Source organism: Vidua chalybeata, chromosome 2 (assembly GCF_026979565.1).
Source record: "Vidua chalybeata isolate OUT-0048 chromosome 2, bVidCha1 merged haplotype, whole genome shotgun sequence".
Classification (NCBI taxonomy): Eukaryota; Metazoa; Chordata; class Aves; order Passeriformes; family Viduidae; genus Vidua; species Vidua chalybeata.
Window position 1 is genome coordinate 68,653,314 of NC_071531.1, and position 21,066 is coordinate 68,674,379.

Genomic DNA, 21,066 nt, shown 5'->3' on the forward strand with positions numbered 1-21,066 from the left:
TTTTTTTTTTACTTGCAAAAGGGCAAATGCCAGCTTGAAAGACACAGATTCCTATAAAAGCTCTATTGCTTCTGGATATACTACACCCTGGTTCCAGCAGTGCTAAAAAATAAAATAAAATAAAATAAAATAAATCAAACACATTAAACAGACTTCCTTGTCAGGAAACCAATATCACAAAGCCAGTGTTCCAGGAAAATGTGAAGTACTTTAATTACATAGGTCTGTTTTAAGAGCATTTCAGCATCTCTCATGCACAAGACAGTCTGTGGCTCTACTTCTACCTCCAGTGGTCTCATTATACAAACAGAGCTTGGTCTTCTGCACTGTGCTACAACTGTTCCACAGAAACAAAAAGAAAAAAAAAAATCCCTTCAAGCACCTTTGCCAGTATCAGGCTGCTCAGAGCTGTTCCCAGGTAAACCAGCAAAGCAGTTATAAAGTTTATTGGAAAGATATTTCCTTTTCCTGTATGACCACTCATTTTATTTTTTCAGGTAGTGTACTGTAAACAAGGCTTCCACTCAATAACACTAAACAGGCAAGGAATAACAGCAACATACTACAGGAAGAGAGGAAGGCACAAATGGACACTACTGCAGATTTCACACAAAAAACCAAAAAGTTGCATGCCAGCAGCTAAAATTTTGCATTGCAACAAGATAAAATGTGTAACAAAGGGAAAGAGTTGCAACAGTATTTAAAAACAAGAAAAAAAAAAGGCAAAGGCAGGTGCGTTGTATGTAAAACATACTCAACAATTAAACCATGAGATTATGAGGAAAATATTTCAGAAAGCAGAAGTGTCACACTGCATTAACAGCTAACAGTGCACTGGAGCACACCTTCTACGCATCCAGTAAAGACTATAAAACTTTTCAGCTTTCACTTATCGAAGTGATAATCCTTGGTTACAAACCACTTTTTTTTTTTTCTTTCTTTCTTTTATTTTCTTTTTTTGTTATACCCCAGTGCAGCTCTACCTTATTCCTTTGCAAAAGAACTGAAAGAGCTATGATAAATATCAGCTCCTCGCACAGGTCTCTGTGGGTACTGAGTCTGAAGCCTAATTATGTCAATTTAAGTGTCAGTATTGTTAACTTATTTGCAGCCATTCATTTCAACAGAAACAGCTGTCTTCCCTAGAATAGTGGGCAGAGTTTCTGACTGAGGACAGAGCACAAATAGAATAATTGACAGTGTTGTCCCACTCCTCCAACTCTGGGGAGAAGCCAAGGTAGGTGGGAGCACAACTAAGAAAACCTAATGGCAAGTACATTGGTATGGAAACCTTTGCTATTCAGTTGTCATGCAGCATTACAGACACTGTGCAATTGTTCTGCCAGTGTACCTGTGCAGCACACTGATGGCTGGGTCTCAAAGGAGCATGTGGTGCCTGTCCTTACTAATATCTTATAATGCCTTCCTGCTTGCTCAGGTACTGGAGGTCAACCTTAGCAGTCCAAAGATCCCATGCATTTGTTTGGATACTGCATGCTGGCTGGCAAGTTTGTTGACTAGAGAGCAAGCAGGTATTTAATAAATCCTATTATTTGCTTTGGCACTGCCTGAACTTGATGCCAATTATCTTCACATGTTAAGCTCCAACACTCTCCTATATCCAAGTATCTTAGTAATGCAAGACATTGCCTGACATGCAGCCAGGCATCACTTCTAACATTCAAAAGGGTCAGGCCTGAACACTCGCTGACCTTTATGAAGACCAAGCCACAGATTAGATCAGACCTTTGTCCCACCCCAGAGAGAAAGAAAAAAAAAAATAAAAATCAGTGCCATAGACTTTAAGAGAAACAGCCCTGAAGCTCTCCAAGATGGTGAGCCACTTCCCTTGCACTGTGCCTACACCCTGCCTAGCACACAGTGGTCCTTGCACCTGCCTGTCCTTCTTCCTGAAGTGGTAATGCAAACATGCTAATATAAGGTGCCACTAAGCAATCCCATCAGCTGTGCTCTCCTACAGGGCACTGAATACAGAAAGCACATCAGAAGTGTTCTTTCTGTCCTTCAACAAGGCTCAAGTGTCAAGCAATGTACATCTTGATAAGCCAAAATTACAGTGAAGGGAACCTACCTCAGCCCTGATACGTCAGAGCTCACCTCCCTTCCTTCCTCCTCCCAGCACCAGTCCAGGTAATTAACAGGGTGACTGACACTAAGACACTCCTCTCCCGACAGATTTTGGATGCCTTTTAAGAGGTTATTATAGCCAAAGGCACTGGCAATGTCATTCACAGCAGCTATTCACTAGACTGGGCACGTGGTCTGACTCTTGGAGACTGCTCTGTGCAGGGCAGGGAGCTGGACTCAATAATCCTTGCAGGTCCCTTCCAACTCAGTGTATTCTGTGATTCTGTAACTGGGGATTTAAGGTGAAATTACCTCTCCAATCCAATGTGATTCCACAGCACACCTGCACTGTGTAGTTGGCTTTGCAATTCTGGGGGTAGAGCAGTCCCGGTGTCTTATTTCTGAACAACTCTGCTCTGTGTGCAATTCTGACAGACAAAGAAACTGAACTGCTATTCTGTGTCACCTGGATTTGCTGTGTCCTAATTTTTTCTACAAGATACACAAGGTTTCTTTCAAACTAATTGCATCTGCAAAACACGTTCTTTAGCTTGTAGATGTGATGGAAATAAGTTTTGTGCGTCAACAGTTCTGTTAGGTGGAGTCATCCATTGTCAGTGACAGACAACTCTTGTATTAAATCAGAGTACACAATTTTACGGAGGACCAAGCAGAACAGAGATCAAGCACTTCCTTCACTGATTTATAAAAATGTACATTTTGGACTTGCAGAAAATAAAAATAAATTTTCCCTGAAATTCAAATAGATGATTTCTCAGGAGACCATAATATTTAAAAAGAAAAATACAACTAGACTTGAGAACAAAACCAAGTATTTTCATTGTAGCACTGACTTGAAAAATCAATATCTCTGTCTAAAACTCTTCTTGAAAAATACTAAGCCATGCTGGCAGGGCCATGAGTTGCCAAATGTCCTCAACTGGAGGAGGCTTTATTGTAGGGATACTTTCAGCTGGTGCAGAGTTGAATCCAACATCAGTGAATTCCCTCTGCAATCCCAGGCTAAGGGGAGCACGGGAGGTGAGACAGGGTGCAGCTGCAAGGAGCACTATCACTCTTGGGATCAGTTTGTTTGTCATTAGGGGCCACATGGCAGAGTTTAAAGGAACTCAAAGGCTAATATTGCCTCAAGCTGCTTTTCAATTCTCCGTGGGGGCTTGCATAGGGTTGATGCCTAAGCCAAGGAACCAACACCCAGCTCTTTGCTAACATCATCCTCAGCTGCAGACTCCGGCCAGAGTCTGGCTATGGAAAATCCATAGCAGAGAGTGTCTTTGTGTAGCATGCCTGTCAGTCAGGCTTGAACAGAAGGGAAAAATTCTCATAACTTGACTGGTGTCTCTCACCAAGTCAGAAGCAGACTTGTGCCTCATCTTTCTTAGTTCTCTTTTACATTTCTAGCCATAGCACCGTTTCCTTACACAGCTTCTAAAGTCACTGCAACCAGCTGGAATAAACCAAGCCTTTTCAGAGCTGCAGTCACAGAAGGCTGAATTTTATTTCCTTTTAGTCATGGAAAAATATTCAGGATCATCAGTGCCAACTCTAAACAGAAAAAAAAGTGAGAGTCACCTTTGCAGTGAGGCAGTTTAGGTTTATTTGGCTTATTTTGAGGATTAGAGAACGCAAATAATTTCCAGCTCAAACAGTTACTGCAGTTACTGCCACAGAATTTTAATGCTAATATCAACATTCTTAATTTAATTTCACTTTTTTATTTTAAATGAGGTCCTGAATGTAAAAACCTACCAAAGATGGGGAGTTACTGGAGTTTTCATTCATTTTAGTGAAATAATTGATGTTATAGCACTAAGGATACAGAGAATAAGTTAATGGAGGGGGCAAGGGTGTGGCAGTGAGTGGGAAAGCTGTGCTTTCTTTTATCTTTTATTCCAAAGGACAATATTGTCTCCTGGGCTGGGATGCAGAAATACATGCCCATAACTGGCTGGAAAAATAGAAGGGTTAAATAGAAGAGTTCTGGCCCCCAATACTTGGGCTGAAGAGTTAATGATGGCAGAGTGGGGCGTAGGTAAAGTGGGAGGAGACACTGGAACTGCTGTAAATGTGAATTTTACCTACAGAGCAAAGTCTCTCTCTCTCTCTCTGTGTGGATCGAGTCACCTTTTTGACCTAACCTTTCCTTATTAAAATTCTTCATTGTCCCTGTGCATGATCTTGTCTTCTGCTTAGAAGAGACAGAAAACCTAGAACCTATTTTCTTTGTGCCTGCTGGGGATTGTCAGGGGAGGATGCATTTACCAGTGCTTACAAGAAGTGAAATTGCATCAAATGGGTCCTTGGTGCAGCAGGAAGAAGTGCCAGGCCATGCACACTTCCAGCAGGAAATTCTAGGTGGCCAGGTATGGGTAATCATGTTTGACTGAAGTAAGCCTGTGCTGGACCTGTAATAGCAATACAGAGGATCAGACTACCACAAACATAAATTTTTGTTCTCTGTACAGCATATATCCACAGGTTTCCTCTGCAAACAAATGAAAATCCTGTGACTACCAGGTCACCTTAATATAGAGTCCACTCTGTTTTCTACTTGATCCCTTCTGTTGCCTTGAAGATTTCAGCTAGCAGAGATGACATATTTGCCCTTTCTTCACACAGCAGCTTGGGAACACAGCTCATTCTCAGCATTGCATTAAATCAGAAGCAAACATGGGCACTGGGAACAAGTATCCCAGAAGTTACAGAAGGGACTCACACTCTCCATCAGTGGAGAAAACATCTTGGTCAAATTTTCAGAGCGCTGTCTTTCTGTGGGCTTTCCTTCCCTGAAAGAAGCAGGGGGTAGCAAAAGGAACTGAAATCTGTTGGGGAAATGAGAGAGGAGTCCCATGGACACAATCTCAAGAGAGAACAAAGAACAAGGGGCAGAAGACAGGAGACCTATAAAATATAATCCTCCCAAGTGGGACTCATGGGGGCCATTTATTCCACAGAGTGATATTTACTGCCTTCCCACAATGTTTGCACTCACTGGCTTCTCTGGCTAGCTAGACTGCTGTGTCAACATCTGCAGGTGTGAGCATGTGCCTATGTGCAGGGAAAGGGAAACAGGAGAGAAAAAAATAAAAGGAAAAACGGTTTTGCTTTTTGCCTTTTTCTGTGTTTTTTACCTTCTGCAGAATAGAAACCTTTCTGTGCTGATACCAGGAGAAGATTCCTAATGATTAATTGATTTTGCTGTCAAAAGCAGCAAGTATGTGAACGAGCTGTGCATATGCGAGGGGCATTGGCTATTTTTTCCCTAACAGTAAAACTTTTTTACTCCCCTGATTCCCAACCACCTGCAAAACCCACATGCATGAACAAGGAGAGGAAGAGAAGCAAACAAAAAAAAAAGTGTAAAAACCCCGAGACATCAGGAACACAGCCCACCCCATAATTCTGGGGAAACGCACAATTTGTCTTGACCTTTAGAGGTTTTCAGGCTTGAAGGAAATGCAAAAGCTGAGAGAACCTTGCAAAGCTTCACTGCTGCCTGATTACAGCTTCCCCTGTGCATTTTTCTCAGCAGTGTTTCTCATCTCACACAGCCTCACACGTGTCCTTGCAGAAGCATAATATTTCTTCACTTGGTACTACAGAAAATGCTTCAGGTTCAAATCCTACGTTGTTACCTTCAGCCATGCCACGAACAACATTCTCTTCATCTCATGAACTCAAATACTTTATTAAGGCCAGCAACAGCCCACTGCAAAGAACTAAACATGGTTTTCTACTCTGCCTTCCTTCAAAAAGATGAAGCTCTAGCTTCATCTTGGCAGACATCCCTGAGAAGCCAACCTCGTCCATTTTTGCTGGTGATCACAAGCACCTTCAACCTCTGGTGTCCCAGCTATCATGTAATGATTCTCATGACAGCTCTGCTAGGCAAAGTAGAGTTAAGTGATCATTCCTGGAAAGCCAGTTGCTAAATCCCTAAACAGACCTTGAAGATGTAGCAGTCATAAAACCTCCACCTGGCTTCTGCTCCAAAACCATTTGGCACCTAAGGTAATTCTACTGGTGATCTTTATGCTCACACATTATTGAAACACCTATATTACTGCAACTAAGCACATGTACAGCCATTTAAAACTGGCAGATGCTCAGAACTTCCTTCACAGATATGCCCTGGCTAAATCTGCATGCAAGATACTCCTCCTCTGCCTCACCTTCTGGGTGTTAGAGGCAGTGCTCTAAATCTTTCCATACTGTTCATTTAAGACCATTTCCTGAGGATGCCCATCCAGTGGCACCTTGACACACTTGAGGGGTGGGCCCACGCAAACCTCATGAAGTTCAACAAGGCTGAGTGCAAGCTGCTGCACCTAGGCTGGGAAAACCCCAAGCACAAATACAGGCTAGGCAGAGAATGGATTGAGAGCAGCCCTGAGCAGAAAGACTCAGTCCTGATGGACAAGAAGCTCACCAGGACTGGCAACATGTTTGTGCAGCCCAGAAATCCAACAGCATCCTGGCTGTATCAAAAGAAGCACGGCCAGCAGGACGAGGGAGGGGATCCTCCTGCTCTATCACTCTAATATGCTCTCATGAGACCCAGCCTGGAAAACTGTCCCATTCTGAGGCCCCCAGCATGAGGAGAATATGAACCTGTTGAAGTGAGTCTGGAGGAGGGAAACAAAAGGTAGTCAGAGGGCTGGAGCACCTCTCCTATGAAGACGAGCTGAGAGAGTTGGGGCTGTTGTACCTGGAAAGAAAAGGCTCCAGGGAGACCTTATAGTAACTTGCCAATACCTGAAGGGGGCCAGATTAGATAATGGAAAGAAATTCTTCATTGTGAGGGTGGTGAGGCACTGGAATAGATTTGGATGCCCTATCCTGAAAGTGTTCAAGGCCAGACTGGATGGGGCTTTGAGCAGCCTGGCCTAATGGGAAGTGTCCCTGCCCATGTCAGGGGACTGAAACAAGATGATCTTTGAGGTCCCCTTCCAACACAAACCATTCTATGATTCTATGATCACTCCTACCCTCTCCTGACCAGAGAATTTGAGTGTTCAAAAGCATACTCCCTTAAGAAATGTTATATGCTTTAAGGATGTTATATGCATTCACATTTTAGTCTTGCATCCAATACGTAATATGAATAAAAGTTGATCAACTCAAGAAAGTTGAATGTTTTATTTTTCATAAGGACATTGCTATTTCCAAGGGTAGAAACAGGGATATAACAAAAGTGTAAGAAAAAAATTAGACCTTATTTCCACTGAGAACTCCAGTTTCTACATTTAGATTTATCATTCAGTAATGAAAAAGAAGCATTTCACATGACATTTTTGTGATGTTAAATTTGTTAAAAGGAAAATTTTATAATAGAGCTAACCCTAAGTGGATGGAGTTTTGTCATAAAAATAAGAATAAAAAAGACTTGGGAAATTGTCCTATTTTTTCTAAGGGCACTAAAAAAAAGTCCCAATTCCTATAGACTGTAGACTACAGGACAGTAGCAGACAATGTTGCAGACAAAGACTAAATAACCTCAGATCTGTTAAAAATCGACATGTGCTAACTTCCTAAGTGACCTAAGTGTATCATTATTGTAGATGATATTTCTGTTTTTCTAGAAATTGGATGTCATGTTCCACACTCATTTCAATTACTTGTGTGCAAGGTTTGGAGGAGTGTGAATTCAGAACAGAACATAATCTCCAATTACCTTCCAGCCCCTTCAAGCAGAACCTCACTATCTCATTTTAGTGGTTGAAACTCTAATGCATTTATACAGTCCCCAGCATCCTAGACTCAGTAATATTTATATGTTTGCAAGCCTTCTTCTGATCTAAGAGAATGTTACAAATCTCCATTTCACAAACAGCAAGATAAAGTTCCAGAAAAGTAAATAAGTCATCCAAGAACTAAAAAAGACCATACGGACCCAGGTCCTCCAAATCTCAGTTCGTGCCCTGACCATCATATTGTCCCACCCCACACTGTGCAGTCTTGTATAGGAGCATCCTTACTCCACGTGGGCAGTGATAGCAGCTATCTAAATATTTAGTATTTCTTCTTTGATGGGAGGATATTCATCCAAATATGAGGGAGTGGGAAAAGAAGAGGAGAAAGAAGGGGAGAACCTTCTTCTCTTAAAATTCTATGTAAGTCACAGAGCAGAGGCAATCAATCAGGCTAGAGAGGAAAAAAGATTTTCATTGCAGAGAGAAGTCTAAAGACACAAGTGCCTTGGGTGTAGGGTTCCAGTGCTGCAGGGTTCAGGCTTTTTGGCTTTTCCTGCAAATATACTGCCCAATGGAAACAGGTTTTCATTGTGGAAAATCTTTATGGAACTCTCAGAGTGGATAATTCCACTTTGGGAAAAAAAGAGGGAGGAGAAGGAAAACAAGCCAGCTTCTCTGCTCTCAGCTGATGTTTCAGCTTCTAAGCATTTGCACTTGAAAGTCTTTGAGCATCTTTGAAGTTAGATGTGAGAGATTTTCAGACCACTTTCTCTACCAATGCTCTGAGGACCCCAAATTTTACAAGGTGGTTTCTAAAATAAATTTGTCTCCATAGCATCCTCAGTTCACCCCACTGAGGTATATAACCACCCAGTCTCTACAATTCTACCTGCAATAATTCTCTCCCAAAAACTCCTAGATATCCAACTTCCAAAATTCAGATATTCCATGCAGAAAGTCATTTTCATCCTAGAAATCATTGGAGGTAAACATGTATTACCCTACACTTCAGAAGTTTTGAATTTGGTCTTTCGGATAAACTGTACTCTTTTTAATGAGTTATGAAAACACACAGACTGTGATGTCTGGCTACAGGTGGCCACTTAGGAGCCTTAAAGAACATAAAATCAGTGTAAGTGGTATTCAAGGAATAAAACTCAGTCATCAAAATCTAGAGCTGGCTACCTATATAGATAAATTTGATGCAGATTTAAAATACCTCATGATAAGGAATAACTTGTCCATGGCCATGTGGCATTCAACACAATGAGTTACTGAATTATCAGTTCTGTGCACTGAGCAATCCCACCACAGTCCATGTCTTCTGCTCCCGCACATGCAGGCTCTTCTTTCTTTTCAACAAGGCAACGCGCTAGCCCAGTTATGCAACACAAGCCTTCTGTTTTTCCCTCCTTCAAGGCCCCATACTCTATTTTGCAACACAGTCAAAAAGCAAAGAGAACAAGCAAACCAAGAGGACAGCACAGCTATAAAATTATCCCACAGCCTTTAAAATTTCAGCCAGTCTTTGTCTCCTGCAGCAGAGCAAATTCCGCATGCCCTCCCAGCGCTGCAGAGAGGAGTATTAACCTATTGGCAGGTATAGCCCAGTTTCTTTTGCAGAACCCAGCTGTGACGAATAAATAAATCACCTGCGGCCATTTATGTGCAAATAACCTGTGCCAAGGGGCCGTTTGGAAGAAAAGCTTCGATCTGTGTTCAGAGCAGCACTGGCGTAATGGGAGCAAATAAACACGGCGTGCTGTCCTCCCCGTTCTCTCTGCTCCCACAGCGCTTTTGTAACACAGCACTTTCCCTTGCTGTGTTAAGGCTGAGAAGCAGCATTTTGCATTAAGTAGTCGGCTGTTACAGAAGAGAAAGAGCCACAAAGTGCACTTAACAAAACCCACCCTCTACTCCAGAGCTGGGATGTTAAAGCCAGAGAAGAGTGAACGTGCCTCATTTCCCCATCTGTAACCAATTCCCTTGACAGGCCTCATGAAAAAGCCAACCCCTTCTGACACTCCCACTCGCAGAGGAGCCCTGTGACACAGTTATTAAATAAAGTGCACTGACTTTCATTGTGGATGGGGATTGCTTAACGTAAGTGCAGCACTCAGAGATTGAGCAGAAGAGGACACATGGAAGGTCTGAGCCTATGGATTCTTTCTTGATGGGCACCCACTCTTCTCCACTGCTGAAATCAAAGTCCTCCACAGCTCCAGGCTCTTCTCATTTTCTTTCAAATCTTGACTCTGAAGAAGCTAAATTCAAAATAATTACCCCACCAGTCTCAGGAATTTCACTCCCTGCAAGTTTAACAAGTGTGCTCACTCCATCCACTATAAACGCAGGCATCCTATGCACACATATCCTCCCAAGCAGGTCTCTCCCCCCCCCTCCCCAAAGCTGACTGCATAGCAAAAAAACCTCCACTTTCCATCAAAATTTTTTTTTTACATTTTAAAACCACTTGTGCTTTGTCTGTGCTCATACCGCTGGTGTGACTGCTTTCCACAAATATTCTGGTGGGCAACCTCTCAACAAGTTAATTCCTGGAAACATTAATTACCAGAAGATATGCAACAGAAAGCTAATTCCATAACCCATGGGTAGCTGCTCTGCCCATTTTCTCCCCCAGTGTTACTCTGTGAGAGGGATGGTATGGAAGGTATCCACGAGATCTCCTTTCATATCCATATAGTAAACTTTTGTTATCAGACCAAGAGGTATACACACATTGCCTAGGGGGTTTCAAATCAAGAGAATCATCCCAGCAGATTTCAAGATGTTTCTGACTATTTCCAACTGCTTATTTGTCAAGTTCAGCAATATCCACTCCCTCAATATGCACCAGACAATCACCAGCAATGAGAAGTACCAAATGCTTCTCATGGACCTGGATCCCTTCCTAAATGGAAGTTGAGGCTGTGCTGCTGAACAAAGCACAGTCAATCTCCACCCTGCCTGAGCAGCAACCCAGCAGCCCCTAACTTGGACTTCTGTTCATTCCTCACCCAGTGCAGACCAGCCACCTTCCTTCCCTTAACCCCCACCAAATTACATGGCTGCAAGGGGCAGAAAAAATAGGGGAAATAACTTCCTTTGCAAAAGCTGAGGGGTCTGTATCTGCCTTACCCTCAAACACAGCCTGCCAAACCAGACCATCAGCACCACAGCCTGCTCAAATCTGCAGATCTCCTGCTGCCCTAAGCACATATGTATGGGGCCAGGGCTCTCTCTGTGACAGTACACTTAACAAACTTGGAAGGGGCCAGGCAGGGGGAGATGTGTTTCTCCTCCTCCCTTCTCCAAGGAGCATACCCCACTCCACTTGCACTCATAAATTTATCAGGTAGCTCAAAAAAAATTCAGGGTGTATGGGGAATAAAGACAATGGTATCTCTGAAGTATTTTCCTGTGCTGATCTCATATCCCTACCAGTATTCCCCCAGGCAGAAAGTTTTTCAATGTACAAAACATATTGTTAAAAAAAAAACAGTACATAAAAGTAAAAAACCTAGCTTTTAAAAAACTATTTTCAAACTTTATCAATGTCAGAAGTGATATTTATTATAAACTTTTTCATTCCCCTTTTTTTTTTTAATTTAATGCTTAACAACAAATAAGTAGAGTACACTGAAAAAATCCCAAAACCACACGTCCCAATTCTGTATGGGATTAACTAGCAAAAAACCCCTGGAGGGCAGCATGTGATCCAGTTGGGCTCCACTGACTCACTCCCAGCCTAAGTAAGCATTACAGAAGCCACGGCAAATTGGGCTCTGCTCTCAGTTATAAAGGGAGCTGCATGACTTCCCCAGTTCCCAGAAGCTGCTAAAATTCTGCCAAGAGAGTGTCTTCCTAATTTGCATTACCTTGGCCATTTACAATTCATCCAAACAGAGCTGGCAATTAGTGGTTGTTGGTAAACTCTGCACTGAGCTCCAAACAGTGCTTTCCTGCTCTGGCGCTCTCTATTTACAAATTCTTGCAGTTATGGGTATATTACAGAACCAGGTTTGACAGTTTCTGTCCCATGAAGTTGCAGTTTTCCCCAATTACAGCAGATAATGAGAGGACCAAGCTCACTAAAACACACAGTCCTGTGACCCGAGGACTCCTGTGCCCAATTTGTGGAAGAACAGCGAACATCACAATATGCATATTGAGTGAATAGGTGCAGAGCTACCAAGCTGACTGGGCTGAGTTGGGGGAGGATGCAGTGTTTTTCAGGAAAACTAAACTGCCTCTTTACTATAGATGGGAAAAAAAAACCCATCTTGAAGCATCACAGGATCATCTAATCCTTACCAGGACTAGCCTATGACAGCTGGGGAGAATTATCAATAGCTTCTCTTCCAAGCCCTGAAGCCTGAGTAGCTGGGAGGTAGCAGCAGGACACAATGAAAGGTGAGGAGGGGGAGTGGGTGGGAGCCAAATGGGAATGTCAGTTGTGAAGGGAGTGTTCTAATGCATATCAAGACATAAATGTAAATGGACAGCTCTTACATTATCTAACCACTGCTCTCCTCACTGTGCAGCATCCTGCATGGTAGCCCTTTCATCACTTTGCTCTGAAAGCCTCTCCTCTGTGTGTCCTGCCTTTTGAACAGGCTCCTTGCATCTATCTGCCTCATTTACTCCCCTTCTCAGTTCAGTTCCTCTCCTGACAGCATCTCTTATTCTCCTTTGCCAATCATCCTTCAGTTTTTCTCGTTTTGATCTCATTTCTCTCCATTGAGTATTTAAAATTCCCATTGGTAAGAGATGGGCAGCATCACATTACAAAACAGCATTTCAGAGCCAGCTCAGATGTGCCAGTTCAGAGCACTACTGGCTGAAGCAAGAGGCCCTGAAAAAGCTCTTGCATAGAGTTGCAGAGACATTTGCAGTCTTCTAGCTTGGATAAAATGGAGAAATGCCATTTCCATATTCCTTTACTTACAAAGTTTTAAAACTTTGTTGCTCCACAATATTGGTTAACATTGCTGTGTACAAGCCACCTATCCCAAGAAGTGGCCAATTCCCCAAAATATCTGTATTTGCACAGTGTCTTTCAGATGCTGAAGACTAAAAATAGAGTGTTTAGATAAAAACTCTGGCTGGCTTTATTTTATTCATCCATGCTCTGTCCAAGACACATTGCATTTTGATCTCTGGCTACCTGCAAACAAAAAGGTTAAAAAAATCAGAGAAGGAAACCAGTTTGTCAAACAGTGACTCAAACTGGACACAACTGAAATTGCAGTTTTACACAGAAAGCTGACGAGGAAACTGCACACATGAACTGCATAAGCTAGAGCAGCTGCTGGCAAGAACATTACTTTCTTCACATTCACAAATGGTTTGCAGGACCTCCAAGGCCATAATTCATTATCCAGTGAAATGTTTCATCTATTTTCACCATGTTATGAAACAAATGGAGCAGAGAGGCTCCATTCCAGGATCACAATGGAATCAGCACAGCAGAGCTGCAGAACAAAAAATTCCAAAAACTCCCAACCTCCCTTGGCCCAGCTTCCCCTGTCCAATGTAAATCTTAAAGACGAGCCAACAGAAGCACTACTGCTGAAGCTTGGAAAAAAAAAAAAAAAAGGAGAAGACTTCTTATCTAAAATCCAATTTACAATCCAATTTAGAGCCACTGCTTATGCAGACACTGCCTCAAGGCCAGGCAATACAGAAGCTGCCCTGGTTGTGCTGTTGTAGCCGGAAAACACAAGCCACATGGACGTGAGGATACTCTGCTGCCCACACTTTACAACCCCCATGACCAGGAATTCAGACTTGAGCTTTTTCAGCCATGAGAAGCACAGGGCACCTGGAACTGTCCCTGTCACCCCATGCTAACTCTGGGTTTCTACTGGACCCATCTCCTCTAACCATTCCCCAGAAACCAGACCCAGGTTTCTGGGGAATGGTTAGAGCAGCAGGACACAATCCAGCAGTGTTCAACCTGCCAGAGAGATCAAAAAGTTAAGGGCCTTCAGTCTCCTGTGCTTAGCAGCAATTAATTTAAAGTCTGGAGGAAGATGAAAACTCCACCCTAATGGTCAAGTGGCGCATGAGAGAGAAAATGAGCCATTTCATAGTCCCTGTGGTTATCATCTGCCACAAAGCATAAGATTTGATTACCCCTATCTTAACACATAATTACAAATGGTCATAAAATTATCCAGGCCCTTTTTAAAATCCTTTTATAATAATTGACTTGATGACCTCCTGGGGCAACAAAGGCTGTAAGCAGTAAAAGCCAAATCTATTCTACATTAACATACTTGTGCCTTATAATGATAATATCCTACAAATAAAGAATCTTTTAAGGATATCCTCTTTGAAGTAGCATCAAGAAGGCATGGAAGAATCCTAAACAAGCTGCATAAAATCACCTGTGTACAAACTTAGTGGAAAGTTAGTCATGGCAGCAGCAGTGTATAGCAAGAATTGCTGGAAAATTATCAGGCACATTCATTTCCACAAGAAAATTGTCAGGCCAGACCTCTACAGCTTACCATCCTAACTGTGAAATAAAACTTCCATTTTGTCATCTAGAATATTAAATGCACAGGCATTACATGAATGTATTGTAAATTCTAAGATAAATTTTGTATTTCTGTCTAAGTTGCTGACCCTGATTCACATGTCCATTCCTTATCTCATCCATAAAACAGGGATTAGGGGAATGGAATTCCCCTTGAGCAAAGGTGTTAAACAACAGCCTATAGACTAAAGGCTAGTGATAGAGCTGTTCATACTGTACAGATGTGATCTGAGCTCCAGTTGAAGGGATTTTTCCTGCATCTTGTAATGTTTGTAACTAAACCATCCATGTTTCTCCTGTGACCCCAAATCTAACATGTTCCTGCCTAAGCATTGCTTTCCATGGACATTTTGGAGATGTGATCAGAGTTCACAGAGAGTGAAGGCTGAGCTGCTCTTCATGCAAAGATTGAGCAAGGATTTGATTGAGACGAGTATAAAAAACTTGTCTCCCTCCTCTCCTACTCAGAGCTTCCCAAAGAAGCAAGAGGCATATTTTGCTATTTCTTCTTCCACTAGCTCAAACTGGCCTGTCCCTTCTCATGAAGTGGCTACTTCCCATGTCAAGACAGCAACTGGAGAATTCAACCAAAAGCAAAATTCTAAAAGAACTTGGCAAGGTGGAGCTGTCCTCAAAATACTGCAGGTAAAAGGTGTCAGGTCCTGTCAGGCCTGACCTACAGATCTACAGGCCTAAGTACAACAGCAGTAGCTTTAGGCACAGTTGCAAGAGGTTCTTTTCCCAGCCAAAAGACAAGAGTGACATATTCTCAATAATTGAGCACATCAGCAGCAGCATATAGAGCTATGGGGAGGAGATGAGACAGTAAAATAATAAAAATAAAAACTGCAAGTGACACTGCAGTCACAAAAAGCTCTGATCAGATCTGCTAGAAAATAGAGGTGCCTTCTTGCTGTCCCCTACCGTCCCCTCTCCATGAGACATTGGTCTTACTAGGTTGCCAACAGCACTGCATAATGAAAGAAATTAAGAAGCATCCTGACATCATATGTTGAGTCAACACCACAGGCAGAAACAGAGCCCTCAAGGCCAGGCATGTGAAAGACACAAAGCAGTTCCTGTGCAAGTGACATAAGATGATCACACAAGTCTGTTTTGACCTGAATAAATTGGTGACTCTATGAAATTCTGAGAGATCTAGGGAAAAAAACAGAGTTCTCAGTTCCCAAGCCTTTGCTCAAACCACAGGAGAGAAATTACAAAAGAGAGGAAATCCTCACAGTGACAAACAGAAAAACCCACAGACAAGGCAGATTTGTTAAGAAAGTAGCTGACTGGCCCCCAATCCTATCAGGGAGATAATTCACTTTGCCTTCCCCTTCAATTTGTGGTCCTAAGCAATCACCTATCACTGGGTGAGTACAAAGTGTCCTGGTTCCACCTGACACCAGGTTCTCTCAGTTAACCAAAACCCTCCAGGTTATGAAACAGCCCAAAGCAGGTCACTACATAACCAGCTCATGCAGCTGGATTGGTCACAGATGTACTTGGGGAAGGGCCTTGGGAGTGGAGGAGGGAAAGGGGAAGGATAAACTTAAAGCAAGAAATGTAATTAAAGAAAGCCAGATCATTAAAAATTGCCCCAGGTTATTTTGTGGGGTGTGCTGGCTGCCAGCATAAGGCACTGAAGCAGAAGCAGAGGGAGGGTGCCCTACATGACTGCAGTGACTCCAGAGTGACTGGAGGTGAGAGGCAGAGCTTGTTTTTTTTTCTACAGAGAAGCAAGAGAAGAAGAAGGAAAAAGTGCGACAATAATAATTTTCTGCATTTATGAAGAACTGAGAAAGTTTGCCTGCTCAACAGCCATTTTCTACTGAGCTGTCTCCCCACTGTGAGGTTTCTAGCTCATGCCTGACTGACTCTCCTCTTGATTTCTAGTAATTAGGAGCCTTCCAGCCTACCTTCTGCTCAAAGCATCCTTCTTTTCAGGGACCAATTGGGTGCTATTATCCCACTGCCTTTTAAACCTGTGGCTGTACATCAGAGCCCCAGCTGGTGCATCCACACTACTTGCTTGTCTAACCTCCATACATTTCCCCTTCAAATCCAGCCCTTGCAAGGAAACAGAACAGATAATAAAATCCAGAGGGAAACAGATAAATCAGAGCACTTCATTCAATTGCTGACACAGGATATTGCTCAAGGAGGAGGATTCACCCACCCTCAGTGATGGAGTGATGAGAATCACTACAAGCACCCCCAGGAAACCCCTGCCTTTAAAACAGTCTGTATTTTACCCACACATGTCCATGTAATAAAAACAATTGCTGCTTGTCATCATTAGAGATGAGCAAGGCAAAGCCTGTGCTTTTAATAAGCCAATACGTATTTCATGTTCTGCTTGTTGTCCGAGCAACAGCAATTGCTATTTCCTTTGGAGATTGATTTTGCCTTAGGCTTGGTCTTAAGAGGTTATCTGATGGATTTTGGTTATTTGGGAAAAGGGGACAAAGGGCAGGCCTCTCTTGGAAGTGAAGATAAAAACATCTGTGTGCACATCCCTTCTGCAGTTTTTTTGGTTCATTTTTCCTCATTCAAGACAGCAGTTTGAAAGGAAGAGAGAGTTGGTGGAAGGCAAGATGGGGTTACAAAAGTCACAAAAATACAGTTCTTTCTACCGCCCCTAGTCTCCATTAGGTGTCTGTGTTGGAAAAGAAGCAATGTTATAAGAGATGAGGTCATCTTTGCGGGGCCAGTCTCAAGTGCCCTGGACAGTGAATTCTGAAAACCCAAGTCCTGACACTCTCAAATGCTGAGCAGACCAAGGCATCCAAAATAATAGGCCACTTCAACTGCTCCCTGTTCTGCAATACTGTATTTTTCCCTCACGGCCATGGTGACCGCCTGAAGCAAAGGTGACCCCTCCTGGGGCTTTTCTTGGTGTAGGAAAGTGCCTAGAATATTGATCCCACTGAAACTACCTAGACTTTAGAGCAGCACATGGGAAAGGTGCCATGAGGAATAACAGCCATAGGGCTGTTTCTTCTCATGTGAAGACGTGCACTTAGCCTCAGTAGGGTCCAGAAATAATGGAGTTTCCAAGGTTTCTCATGTCTGAATTTCCTTTTTCCTCAAAAGCAGCTCACGTTACTGATGGCTTCTACCTTCCCATACCATAATGAATCTCAAGTGTTTTTATATCTCCCCTTGAATACATTCAACAGAGGAAATTAATGACTATGAGGAAGAGAAGGAAGAGGAAAAAGGGTGGGGGTGAGAAAATGAAAGTTTAGATGACAGTTTTTGTGTGTTTTTGTATGAGTAAGTGAGAGAAAGTACATGAGCGTGACTGGAAAGAGCTGCAGAGGAAATATGTAAGAAAGGCAGACAGGCTGTCATTCAGCCTGTCCTCCATTAGTTTCCCTCTCTCTCATCTTTCTCTCTTCCTTTTCACTAAACTAGTCTCTTTTTCCCTCCTTTCCAGAAAGACCAATGGAACAGTAAGAAGATGAGGCAAATAAAGGAGAGGTGTGGGGGGAGTGGGGGGGAGACAAAACAACCTCTTTTATCCACTAGAGCAGAGAAGTGAGAAAAAAAGCTCACACCCTTAAGCTAAAACAAACGTGAGATAAACAAATACTTCACCCATGACTGCAGTGTCTGTGCCCAAAGAGTGCGAGTATGAACCCTTTTCACGTGCCTCAACCTCTCCTCTTAGCTGCAAAAGCAGAAGGGAAAGTTCCCAGGCCAGTGGTCTGATTTTTACCACATGCATGACACGTGCACTGGCTTTGGTGATGGAACTGATAACAAAGGCACTACAGATGACAAACACTGTGGCAGCTCAGACTTCTGCTATGATGAATAATCCCCTTGCAGAGTTTCAGCTCATTTATTTTGCCAAATCCCGTTTGCAAGAACTGCTGTGCATTTGGCGACACCTCACAAGCTGAAAAATGGAAGACTTTAGAAGATGACTGCATGAAGTGGCTGTGGGTGCTAGTGATTTTCTACAGCTCTTAAGAGCACCTTCTCCTGGAAGCAGCTGGGACAGGGAAGAGCTGTGTTCCTGGATTTAAGGCAGAGGGAGACTATGAATGCAATAGTTATAAATAGTAAGCTTTGATCACTTTCCTAGTAGCACAGCTTTTGTACTGTGGCATATGTGCTTCATCCATCTGGGACCAGAGCATGCTACAGCTGCTGGTTCTGCCTGCTTCCTGCTGTAAGAAGCTATGAGTGAAGTAGCTGTGAGCTTCACACTGAAAAAATACAAGTGGTGTGTTACATCCTGGATTCCATAAAAGACATTAAAAAAAAAAAAAGTTGCTCATAAGTAGTCTGCGTGTTTTTCAAACTGATACTGATGCAATAGCTTGTTTATGCAAAATAGCCACATGTACAAAAATTAAATGCATCCCTAACCTACCTCTTTTCCTCTTGCTGACAGCTGGTGTGGTTTAGGATTATCTCATCAGTAGTTTGCAGTGGACATGACACCCGTGTGATGTAATTAAGATAATATACTCAGCAATAATCTTGCACTTGCAGTTCAGCCAATGATGGCTTGCTTCTTCTGCAAGGCAAGTTACCATATAAAAATAAACCACCCAACGAGATGGTGATGTCTCCAGCTACATTATTTAATTTGCAAAATTATTACAGAACAGCAGAGCAAATTTTTAGTCAGAAGCAATTAAGTGAAGCTGGTGAAAACAAACATCTGGGATACTATGCAACTGTATCAGAAGATGGACAGTGACCTTTAGGCTCTTGTTTCAGCCTTTGTCCCCTGGTGAACTGGCTGTCATCAAGCTCTAGGAGCAGGGTAGATACCCAGGTGAGTGATGTGACTTAAAGAAACATGGTCCAGAGTCAGACAAAAGTCCTGTGTGAAGAGGACAGTTGCTGAGGTTTATAGCATGCTTAAGATTTCACTCATGGTGTATGTGAGGTGCATATGAGGGTTCTCCTGCTTGGAAAGGCTCATTGCACTGTTATTGTTTGGTGAAGGAAGTAAGGAAAAGGTGAAGAGAAAAGCTGACAAGAGGAAATGGCCTCAAGTTGTGTCAAGGGAGGTTCAGGTTGGACATCAGGAAGAATTTCTTCTCTGAAAGGGTAGTTAAGCACAGGAACAGGCTGCCCAGGAAAGGAGTGGAATCACCATCCCTGAAAGTGCTCCAGGAAGAACTGGACATGGCATAGTGCTATGGCTTAGTGGACAGTGGTGTTCAGTCAAAGGTTAGGCTCGATGATCTTGGAGGTCTTTCCCAACCTTAATGATTCTATTCTATTCTCTTCCTTTCTATGATCCTAAGCGCAGAAGTGGGAGGGGGAAGCAAAAAAAGATATGATCTTTCTTGGTTTCCAGCCCCCAAGGGAACAAATTTCTCTCTAACGATAAAGTAAACAGGCATCCCTGAGGAAACATGCATCCTTGAAACATTAATTTATATTTAAGACCTAAATGTTTACAAAAAGAGGTAAAGGCCAGTATGCTGCAATGACTTTGTTATTTGCTTAGCACGTGGCTTCTGGCACCTGTCCCAAGGGTAGAGGCAAAAGTATTGACACCACAGCAAGCAGAGAAGAGCAAGTCTACCACTTGAACCAGAGCTGACTGTGTCAGACACCAAGACACCACATGCATGTGTGGAGTAGCACTGGCATGTGTACAAAGCCCCAGCACACTGGGAATTAACCAAGCAATGCTTTTGGAAGAGCCTAGATCTTCTCAGAGAAAATTAATAAATAAATAATAAGAAAAATCACCCTGTCCGTCAGAAATTAGTTCAGTGACATCCCTGAGGAAAAGGCATCTCTTTGATGTTTATTTGGCCTAACTGAAGGGGGGAAAAAAGTAGGCTGATGCCAGAAATAATGGCATGAATAAGTGTGCAGACATGCCAGAACATTAGTGAATGTAAGAAGTTGCTGCATTGGCAAAGGACAAGAATACCACGTAGATTAGACAAGATGTCAAAAACATTCCTCTGAAAACACAACTGCAAGTCTCTTCATTACCATACCTACCTGAGCAAATGTACCACAATTTCTAAGGCTCACAATCAGGTCTCATGCTCTTATGATCCACTGTAGCCACTGCTACTGAGCTTTTCCCAGACCTGTCTGAGTGCACTGGCAGCTGCCTGCTCCCTAGAGGTGAGAACCTCAGGAATCAGTCCTGATCTTTGCTGGGGCACAGAGGGAGAAGTAAGGAACATTTCTACAGGCCAGGGTGCTCCTAGAACCCAGGAAGCAGTGTGATGTCCCCAGGGAAATTCGTGCTGCAGGACATTCCCTGCATGACTGTAGCCACAGTATAGCAATACACTGCCTGTGTGAAAGCCACATCCTACCCCAGAAAATGCTGTGCAATCTCAGTGACAGCAGCTGCCCTTGTGAGATGATGGCAGCTTTCAGCCCGTGTCAGAAAATACCAAACTGTGTAGCAAATGGCCAGCAGTCATTAGCTTAGTCCAGAGGAAAACACAGGTCTCAAATGGGCAGCCTGGATTACAGCTGGTCTCTAGAGAAGACCCCAAGGCTTCAAAGAGTATTTTATTTTTCAGTCCACAACAGAATCCTACATAGGAGGCCATAATCAATGAAAATGGCCATGTGAAAAAAGTATGCAAGTTAAGGGGAAATCACCTCTGTTCCAGCACTGGTAGAAAACTCATTAAATCAAGATGCTAAGGCTATCCCACTATGTTTCAAACTGGTATTTTACTTTGCATAAGAACGAAGGGAAACTGA

At 42.8% G+C, this 21,066-nt stretch overlaps 1 protein-coding gene across 9 annotated transcripts in view; it reads right to left on the reverse strand.

Moving 5' to 3' along the window:
• Nucleotides 1-21,066, reverse strand: part of LSAMP (limbic system associated membrane protein) — an 888,518-nt gene that overhangs the window by 348,728 nt on the left and 518,724 nt on the right. For 2 of the 9 annotated variants that reach the window (XM_053931642.1, XM_053931687.1), the window contains one exon: nucleotides 4,372-4,514. The exons of the other annotated variants lie outside the window; for them this stretch is intronic. In XM_053931642.1, the coding sequence (XP_053787617.1) occupies nucleotides 4,372-4,514 (143 nt within the window). The remainder of the gene's footprint in view (nucleotides 1-4,371; nucleotides 4,515-21,066) is intronic. 9 annotated transcript variants of the gene reach the window in all.